Here is a 10,802-nt window from a genome sequence, read left to right as displayed (position 1 = left end):
GAGACGGCCATTGTTGCATCAGTCTCCAGTTATGAGTCAGCATGCACCTTAGCGCTCTGCTGTGACCTTGAGTTGCACACGTGTGCAGCACCACGTGGAAACCGATCATATCCGCTCCATGCTTTATTTCAGACCTTCAGGAATTGACTCACACCCGTCACAGCCGTTTGAGACTCAAATATCAAGGGTCTTGTGACGTTTTCGGCACTCTAGCCCTCTTTACAAGGTCAATATAAAGCTTTCTCGTGTTATAATGCATTGCTTCATTGTTATTGATTTATAGTGTGCAAAACAAAACCTGTTTAATGTAGGTGACATGCATGCTAAAGCATTATAATCCTCACAACACAGGAATAATCATATTCATGATTTAATGAATGTATAATATTCACATTAGAAATGTTTAATGTCATTAGACTTATTGGATTGGAAGCTATCAGAATATTTCTCTATGCATTTAAATGACAATCAGAATAAACAGGAAATTACCCGACTCATTAATTCTCATGCATGTTCTTAAACCGAAACACACATGAACTGCAAAATGTAGGTCATGAGAATCTCACAAATGCAGGCCGTGATGTTTCTTTAAATGTTTAAAGTCCTCCTCGCTCCAAATATTTTTTTTCAGTCGCTTGACTTTCAAGCTTTCAGTAATGCATTGGAATTTGTTAACATTGACTGCGTTAGTTAATGTGAACTAAGAATTAAAATACTTCTAAGGCATTTATTTATCTTAGTTAATGTTAATTTCATCATTTACTAATACGTTATTAAAATCTAAAGTTGCATGTTAATATAATAATCATGGACTTGAACTGACAATGAATAGTTGTACTTTTATTAACTAATTTTAACAAACATATTAATACCTACTATAACCCAGGCTACACTTTATTTTGATCGTCCCAAGTTTGATAGTAACTTTGCAAATACAGTACATGTCAACTAGCAAGTATTAGTAGACAGTTAGGTTTGGATTAGGTGTTCAGGTTAGTAGAATAAGTTGGCATATAGTTGCAAAGTTACTTATAGTCAGTAGAATGTCTGTTGAGGAGCATTAAAATAAAGTGCTGCTAGTTGACATGTAGCTGCAAAGTTATGTATAGCTAGTAGAATGTCTAAAGCGTTACAAAATAAAGTGTTACCCAAATGCATTGCTCATATTAATATTAGTTAATGCATAACTCATTACCAAAAATTCAACTGTGTACATGCATATGCCAGCTGTCTTTTTGAGTTTTCTTAGTGTCTCGTCATTGCAAATAGTTTATGCATTTACATGATGCTTGCAAAATGGGATTATGAGTGAATCCGGATTAATATTGTAATAGTTTTGTGCAGGAAAACACAGTCTAATTATACAAGAACATCAACGCAGTGTTTACACATGTTCAGTTGTGAAATCGCAGGGTGAACTGGTGCTAGATAAAGTCTCTCCGGTCTCTCTTGCAGGTTCTACTGGGACTTCACCATGCTTCTCTTCATGGTGGGCAACCTGATCATTATTCCTGTGGGCATCACCTTCTTCAAAGAAGAGACCACCACCCCGTGGATCATCTTCAACGTGATCTCCGACACCTTCTTCCTCATGGACCTGGTGCTCAACTTCCGCACGGGCATCATTATCGAGGACAATTCCGACATCATCCTGGACCCCAAGACCATCAAGAAGAAGTACCTGAAGACCTGGTTTGTGGTGGACTTTGTCTCTTCCATCCCGGTGGATTATATCTTCCTGATCGTGGAGAAGGGCATAGACTCAGAGGTGTACAAGACGGCACGAGCCCTGAGGATTGTGCGTTTCACTAAGATCCTGAGCTTGCTGAGACTGCTGCGTCTCTCTCGGCTGATCCGCTACATTCACCAGTGGGAAGAGGTACGTCAACAATCTCACAAACATACTCCAAATCCCATCAAATGCGTATACACAGAGCTCCATATCAGCCACTGTGATTTTGCCAAGTAAGACATACATATTTTGTTAATCCTGGAACAACATTCCTGTCCAAAAGTTTTGTCCTAACCCTACTTTATCCCTAAATCAGAGGGAAATGATATGTGAATAACACTGATGTAGACGCACATAACCCTGGCTGAAAGACTAAACTTGACATAAACTTGTCTCTCAAATCTGATTGGTTGATTGAAATGTTGTTCCAGGATCAGCAAAGATATTTATCCAGGAACATGTTGCACTTGTTGAAATCAGTTTCACCATTTATATCATACCTGTTCATTATGAAAGCCCATTTCCTCTACGCAAGAAAAAAAAACATGCTTTGGTGATGTATTATTATGATATATAATACTTATGACATAAAAGGTTGAAATTGAGATTTTAAAAAGTGCAAATTATGATAGAAAGTAGAAATGATGACATAAAAAGTAATAATTATGACAGTAAAAATAATGGCATGAATAGCTGAAATATTGACTTGTCTTAGTTATGTTTTTTTGTCAGTTATGACATTGTTTCTTTTTTATTTCACAATTTTGACTTAATGGCTTAATCAATGGCATAATTATGATTTTTTCTTATAACTTTTGTCTTTTTATCTTATAATTAAGACTTAGCATGTCATAATTGCATATCATTTTCGTCTCATGGTTATGCATTTCTCATATACTTTTTTTTTTGTAATATTGACTTTTAATGCCATAATTATGATTTACCAAAGCATGAACAACAGGAGTGGGGGGGATTTTCTTATGTGGAGGGAATGAGCTTTCATAGTTAAATATACAATCTTAAAATGTTTTTAAATTAATGTACACCACATTCACACTGGTGTGTAACTGAGCTGCACACAGGCATTAACTGAATGAAATATGAATCTGAATGAAATATGAACGTGAGTATCAGGGAAAGTGGAGGGTTATTCTCCAGGTTGACACAAATGGACTGCGGATGTCTTAATAGAAATAGAGGACATGAAAGGTGCGGAGATGTGCCAATCTCAGCTGGCACGAACCACGAGTCCACCGAGCCAAAACACTCAGATCTGGCTCTTTTATACATCAGGAGGTTTAATAGACTTTTCAGGACAAGGGGACCTGTTATAATCATAAATGTGTGTCAGCAGTGTATGTACACAACCATCCTATAGTGGTACAAATCCACCCACTGCTTGTTTTATATCGCCCTTAAATAACAAACAGTCTCAAATCATTTGCATTTTCTGTGCTCTGTGACATCACAATGCAACAGGCCCCGCCCACACCATATTAGCTTAGCTCCTCCCCTGAGTGAGCCGTACGCAGTCCGCCATGTGTATCTCCTCTCTAGAGCAGCTAGTGGAAACACAAGAATGTCTCATCTACGTGATAGGCAATCAAAATGTTTTGGCTGTATTAATGAACACAGGAATGCGTTTTTTAAATCCACTGCGCTACTTTTCTATGTAAATGCGCTGGACGGTCACAGATGTGTTTGACCGTTGAGCTTGCGTCTCGCATCTTACAGCGCTCTAAAAACTTTGCTCTCAAGTTAAAAGAAGTTGAACTTTTAAAAAATGTGTCTCTAGTCTACACCTTGCATTTTCCTCTGCCCACATCTCTCATTTTTAGATGCAAAGACACATTGTGGGCCCTATTTTAACGATCTAAGCGCATGGTCTAAAGCAAGTTCACTTAAGGCGAGTCCGAATCCACTTTTGCTAGTTTAATGACAGGAAAAATGGTCGGCGCTCCCGGCGCATGGTCTAAAAGTGTTGTCCCTATTCTCTTAATGAGTAATGGGTGTGTTTTGGGATTTAAGTGCGTTAAACCAATCAGAGTCTCATCTCCCATTCCCTTTAAATGCCAGTTGCGCTCGTGCCATGGCGGATTCGCTATTTATATATTTATATTTGATAGTGGAAAGACCGAACGCGTCTCCAGAGCGCAAGCGGATCTGCTCATGCGCAAGCTGAACATCTACGGGACAAGCCGGATTCCACTATATCTTTTTGTACACAATAATAATCTTTTACATTGAAATCCTTTTATTTTAAATATTTGGCATGTTTGTGTGCTGCTGTGCGTCCCTGTGTGTTTAATAAGCAGAGTGTATGCGCGTTGTGGACCCGCCTATAGGCGCACATTACTAACGCGCTCTTTAAATAACAAAATATATATTGCGCCATTGACTTTAGAGCAGGGTTCAGTTGGCCAATGGCTCAGTCTATTTCTGTTGCCTCAAAATAGCAACGCGCCAACAATGCGCCAGAACACACCTCGTTTTCAGACCAGCACGCCCATGGACCCGCAAATGCATTTGCTATTTAAACAACGTGGCTCAGGATGTGAAAATGATAACTGCGTCAGACTGAAACTAGCAAAACACACTTGCATCACGCTTGGCGCTGCATTGCGCTGGGTGTAAGATAGGGCCCTCTGTGTGAATGGCTGTGAAGCTAAGACAAAAAACACAAGGTCCATAGTGCATGTTTACATAGAGAATAATGGAGACAAAAAAAAGAGTTCTGTGGAAACGGAGCCATACCGGATCTTCTCTTAGGTTGTTGCTGGAGCGTCAGAGGCACGAGCTGTAAAGGCACAGCCCTCTTCTGGAAAGGGGTGCGGGGAGCAGCAGCTCATTTGCATTTAAAGAAACACACACCAAAACAGAGTGTTTTTGCTTCCACCCAAAAAGAGGCATTTTGAGTATGGAGTTAGACATGATCTGTGGGGTATTTTGAGCTGAAACTCCACAGACACATGGGGACCCCGGAGACTTATATTACATGTTGTAAAAAGGGGTTTCATAGGTCCCCTTTCAGTTTTGTTTAAGTGACCAGATCTTTTCTTTTAAGTCTGTCTAACGGATGACATTACATACACTTCCTTTCTGATTTTCCTGTGCTATGGGCGCAGACCCCTACGGAGAGCAGATGGGGACTTTAACACTGATAAATTGATCTCAAACGTGTTGACTGTTGTCTTGTCAAGGTCCAGACAGGCTCAAGTGGAGATCTGATGGCGAAGTCACACTTTTGTCTGTAATTAAAGCTCAGTGTCAAAACCTCTGTCAGTCGATGAGGCTCTGAAACACTGTGGATGGATGCGGCTCGTACACTGTATGGAAATATGCCCATGTATGTCATTTCTGCATGATTTTGCTGACAATATAATTAAGCAACATTGTGATTATATTAATGCAGTATTGGAGATCAGCTATATGCTAATGTACTTCTAAACGTTGACAAAATAGCTGATATACAATTACAATTTACAGGTTTTTTTCTGAGAAAGTGATCAAAATGATTGAGTCATTTCGCTCTCATTAAGTTTTGATGTTTTTGAGAACAGTATTCACTTCAGGAGTCTAGCAAAAAGGACTTGAGTTTATGGGTTTGATTTATTTTCAAGGTTTTGGTTTAGTAAATTTATTCAATATTTCTCAATATTTAAGATTCAATTATTTGTTTGTCATTATTCACAAAATCTCTCTGAGTGACATTTTTTGTTTTAAATACTTTTGGTAAGAAATATACACTACCGTTCAAAAGTTTGGGGTCAGTACGATTTATTTATTTTTTTTAAATAAATTAATATTTTAATTCAGTAAGGATGCATTAAATAGTGACAGTAAAGACATTCATAATTTTATAAAAGATTTATATTTTAAATAAAAGCTGTTCTTTTGAACGTTTCTATTGATCAAAGAATCATGAAAAAAAAGTATAACAGTTCCCACAAAAATATTAATCAGCAAAAAAAAAAACTGTTTTTAACATTAATAATAATAATCAGAAATGTTTCTTGAGCAGCTAATCAGCATATTAGAATGATTTCTGAAGGATCATGTGAATAGAAAACAGTTATTTTAAATTGTAATAATATTTCACAATATAATTGTTTTTACTGTATTTTAATCTTGAGTAGAAGAGACTTCTTTCAAAAACATTGAAAAATCTTTGACATAAAACATAAGAAAATGCATTGTTATTGTGGGATTTATAGTTTAATTTGTTTAGCTATGTCACCCAGCCATAACGGAAGCTGTCATTCTCTCAATGACAGAAAATAAATAAATCTGTTTCAAGTCAAATAGTTGGCCGTAATTAACACTGACTGCTCGGTGCCACTTTAAATCCCTTAATAATTTACATTATTGACACTTATAATGCTTTTAGTGTGATAATCAGCTTCCCATTCAAAGGAAACAGGAAGACATTAAGAGTCTTTTGCTTTGGGACACTTTCGATTATCAATGTGAGTTGAAACGTTCCCCGTGGTAAAGCACCTTATTTGACTTGGAAAATAGTTTGTTCATTAAACACACGTGAGACTCCTGTTGTTCATCAATAACTCTTGATCCCTCCGGATCTGAGAGAATAACCTCTTAGTTAATAAAGCACTTCAGTGCGATAGCTGTCTTTTATCAGGTAAGATGCGGTGGATCAGGTGGATCAAATTTGCATAATTATGAGCTTGTGATTGGTAATTTGTCTGCAGTATACAATTAGACCAATGCTGTACAGATACATGCCTTGTTAACTTTCTGTTCAGCTCCTGTAGAAAAAACAACCTTCGCATTCACGACACGCACTGAGAACTCAATCTACATAAACATAAAGCGCTCCGTTCATTCCTGTAAATGACCTCGTCGAGTTATCGAGATCGTTTAGCTTTGTCTGAATGTACAAATGATTCATTTTCCCTAAAACAACTCTCATTACAGTAACCTTGAGCTTCATTGTAGGCTTCTCGGGTCAATGTTTTGGTACATAAATGGTTTTCTAAAGAAATAGACAAAATATTATTATTTATATAATAATAGACAATATTATTTGCAGAAATGAAAGCTTCTGCTGTTGCATGAAGTGAGTTTGCAATTGCCATTTTATTGATTTCTTTTCTCAGTATAGTTGTTTTCCATCTCAGGTGCTTGCGAACGACTCTTACTACGTGTTGATTAGACGTCTGATTCATCGTCACGCTGCCGGCCTCCGCTGTAATTGTATTATCCTTATGATTATGCGTTCTGAGCGCTGTTTTCATTCACTTGGAAGAGCCAGTTAATACATTGTGATTTTCGAGTCAGATAAGTTCAAGCATGGATGGCTGTTGCATCCATAAGCATTTAGAATAGATTTCTTGTTATGCCAAACCAAGCAGAGACGCTCTGTGCAGGTGAACAAGGCAAACAAAGACACTTAACATTACAGTAGACGAATGATAAAATGAAAGAAAAGCAGCTTGATCTGTTTAGGAGCCGCACACTTAGACAGGGAGTTTGTTCGGGTTTATATGCCATTTAGGATGTGAAATTGATGATACCACACAATAATAGACGTGTGTTAACACGCAATTCTATAATGGCCATAGCAGTCATTCTGACCGCTCATACCTTATTTGCATATAATTTCAATAAGCTATATCAAATCTAAGAATAAATGGATCTGTAATGTTAGGATAGGTAATAATAAACATCAGAACACTACATTTTAATTCTAATGTACGTGAAAATGTATTAGTTAATCGACAACCACAGAACAGCTATAATTACAGATACAAATTCGAAAGTGATCAATTTTCTATTATTTTCTTTGTAAAATGAAAACAAATGTATTCATCCTTGGATATTAGAATACAATAACTTACAAAAACATCGGCATTATGCATTTCAATGCATAGGTAAAACCTTTATGGGCTCATATGAAACGCAAACTGGCCTAAACAGTCATTCTGACCGTCACGGGAAAAAAATATGAAAATATAATAAACTGCGAGAAAACAAACTGATTTAGTAACCAATATTTGTTTTAGTGAGCAAAAATATCATGCTGTAGAATTACAATGAAAATTGTATGCATACGGTCAGTATGACTGTTATGGCCATTCAAGGTAGAAATACTCAAAACTCTTTTGTGTCTTGTAATTTTAATAAAATAACAATGATAGAATAAAATATAGACAGGAAAAGTCAGGGTCTTATAGTTACATGGGTTTTATTTCAACAAGGTTATTACATTGCAAAATTTTAAAACAGTCAAAATGAGTTGCCTTGGTAGTTCTAGTGTTAAATTTTTTTTCCTGGTTTCACAGACGAGACTTAAGCGTATTCCCAGACTAAAACGCATGTTTGAGCTGTTTTAACTGAACGCAACCTTAGAAAAGAGAAAACATTACTCGTGTGCATCTCGAGACAAAGCAATGGCATGACATATTTTCTTCAGTGCAAGTGTTTTGTCTCGAGATGCACACCAGTAATGTTTTCTCTAAGGCACGTTTTGTCCTGTCTGTCTGTGAAACCAGGCCTTAGTCTGTGAAATTTTATTAAAATATTATATAAAAAAACAAAACAACCTATTTTCTGTTTTAATATCCTTTAAAGTGTAATTTATTCCTGTGATCAAAGCTGAATTTTCAGCATCATTACTCCAGTCTTCAGAGTCACATGATCCTTCAGAAATCACTCTAATATGATGATTTGCTCAATGTGTCTTATTATCAAACAGTTCTGCTGCTTCATATTTTTGTGGCAACCATAATCATTTTGTTCAGGATTCTTTGATGAATAGAAAGTTGAAAAGAACAGCATTTATTTGAAATGGAACTCTTTTTTAACATTTATAAATGTGTTTTCTCTCACTTTTGATCAATTGAATGCATTCTTGATGAGTAAAAGTATTCATTTCTAAAAGTCCCCCTGTGGTGCAAATCAAGTTTTTATTCTTGTTTATATGTCTAAGCTTTAATATGCAAATTCATCAATCAACATCATTGCTGAGTATTTTCTCCTTTGAACGGCAGTGTCCCAAAGAAAGTCTGAGCACAAGAAAAATTGGGTAAATATAGCGATATAGCAGGTGAATTATGTATATGATGCATATTACTATGTTATGATGCTTTTCTCCACTGACTTTCTATGATGCTTAAAGCATTTCTAAGGATGCCGAACGGGAACATGGTTTGTGTAACATTAGCAACATATTATTAGCTGTTTAATAACGTAGATCATATCATTTACCAGTATGTGTTCAACATCGCAGAGAGCGATACATAAAACGCATTAGTATTCTGATACATTGACCTGTAGAAGAGCCTGTATAATTCACTCTTCCTCTTCCTCTGAATCGGTTTCTGGTTTAAACATATATTGGCTTTTCTTGGCTTTTCTGATACATTGACCTGTAGACGAGCCTGTATAATTCACTCTTCCTCTTCTTCTGAATCAGTTTCTGGTTTAAACATATATTGGCTGAATTAAACCAGTATTTCCACTGGCCGTTGTGCAACGTTTACTACAGTAAAGTTTGACCGAGTGGATCAGGTAATCCGAGCTGGTTTGAGTGAGTGGAGGCGGAGACTAATTTGCATATTCATCATGTGACCCTAGATCACAAAACCAGTCACATGTCGCACGGGTATATTTGTGCCAATAGCCAACAATACATTGTATTGGTCAAATTTATCGATATTTCTTTTATGCCAAAAATCATTAGGATATTAAGTAAAGATCATGTTCCATGAAGATATTTTGTACATTTTCTACCGTAAATATATATAAAAAATATTTTTGTGAGTGAATGCAGCACAATCGCGAACATAAATGGACTCGATTTTCTCAATGTTTTGATTTTTTTGCACCCTCAGATTCCAGATTTACAATAGTTGTATCTCGGCCAAATATTGTTATATCCTAACAAACCATACATCAATGGAAAGTTTATGTATTCGACGTTCAGATGATGTATAAATCTCAATTTTAGAAAATTAACCCATGTGACTGGTTTTGTGGTCCAGGGTCACATAATGAAGCAAGGGTGTAGAGTTACATTCAAGCTATTTTAAGGCATGAAAAAAAACATATTTTATTGAAAAAAAACATAAGTAAGATTAAAAAAAAAAAGAAATTAATACTTCAATTCAGGAAGGATGCATTCAATTAATCAAAAGTGACAGTAAAGACATTCATAATTTTATATAAGATTTATATTTCAAATAAAAACTTTTCTATTCTAAAAAACATTTAAATATGTAATTTTGGTATATTATTTAAATTATTGACAGGAGGACTAAAAAAAAAAACTGACCCCAACCTTTTGAATGGTGGTGTAACAAAGCAAAACATGGCTGTTGATGTCTAGTTTAGTTGATGCATTGGGAGAATGCAGATTGCCAGGACTGAGAACTGTATCCTGATCTTCCGGAAGTAAAGCTCCTCTGTGTTCCAGCAAATCCCAGCTGTCCTCATAGAAACCAGATACGCCATCCAAATGGGAGCGAATCTCTTAGTTAGCGTTGGCACTAGAAAACAACTCCGGAAATTGGGTTATAGAGAGTGAATGAACAAATCACACTGTCTGATTTTCCTTCATTTATGATCAAATTCTTTTTATGCAGATTCATTTCTTGTCATCATATATCTTAAAGTAACTAATGGTGTTTGGGTTGATGTGATTTATGGAGGCGTGTGTCTGACCACATGACGCTCTCAGCGTCCGTGTGTGTGTAGCAAGCGTCTCGCTGTGCAGTGTTACACTGACTGATGTCCAGTGTCTGACGGGCGTTTGATGCTCGATGTGGATCATTAATCACGTTGGGATTTCAGGGCCTGAGTCAATGTTTCTTCAGGGACTGGTCAATAGAAAAGCATTCTGAATGGATCCAGGAGCCGTGTTTGTGTTGTCTGGTGGATTCTGTGAACGTCAGTGTTCAGGAATGTTGCTTTTATGTAATGTGGTATGTTATTGTGGGAGCAATGATGTCTCACTTTGTTCATTTGAATGTTGTACCTTTTTTATTGTGTTGTCTCATCTTGCTGTGTTTGTGTCCTCAAAGTGGTTTGCATTCAATTCAAATTTGTTATG

The 10,802-nt window shown here is 36.5% G+C and overlaps 1 protein-coding gene and 1 long non-coding RNA gene across 2 annotated transcripts in view; both read left to right on the top strand.

Moving 5' to 3' along the window:
• Nucleotides 1-10,802, top strand: part of LOC307161906 — a 642,191-nt gene that overhangs the window by 138,072 nt on the left and 493,317 nt on the right. The window lies entirely within an intron of this gene.
• LOC307161888 (potassium/sodium hyperpolarization-activated cyclic nucleotide-gated channel 2) overlaps nt 1-10,802 on the top strand; it is a 71,181-nt gene that overhangs the window by 4,393 nt on the left and 55,986 nt on the right. The window contains exon 3 of the mRNA XM_079876832.1: nt 1,456-1,879. Coding sequence (XP_079732958.1) covers nt 1,456-1,879 — 424 coding nt within the window. The remainder of the gene's footprint in view (nt 1-1,455; nt 1,880-10,802) is intronic.

This window comes from Squalius cephalus (genome assembly GCF_949319135.1).
Source record: "Squalius cephalus genome assembly, chromosome: 7".
NCBI classification, from domain to species: Eukaryota; Metazoa; Chordata; class Actinopteri; order Cypriniformes; family Leuciscidae; genus Squalius; species Squalius cephalus.
The sequence above is the reverse complement of the archived record's forward strand: the minus strand, read 5'-3'. Positions and strand labels throughout refer to the sequence as shown.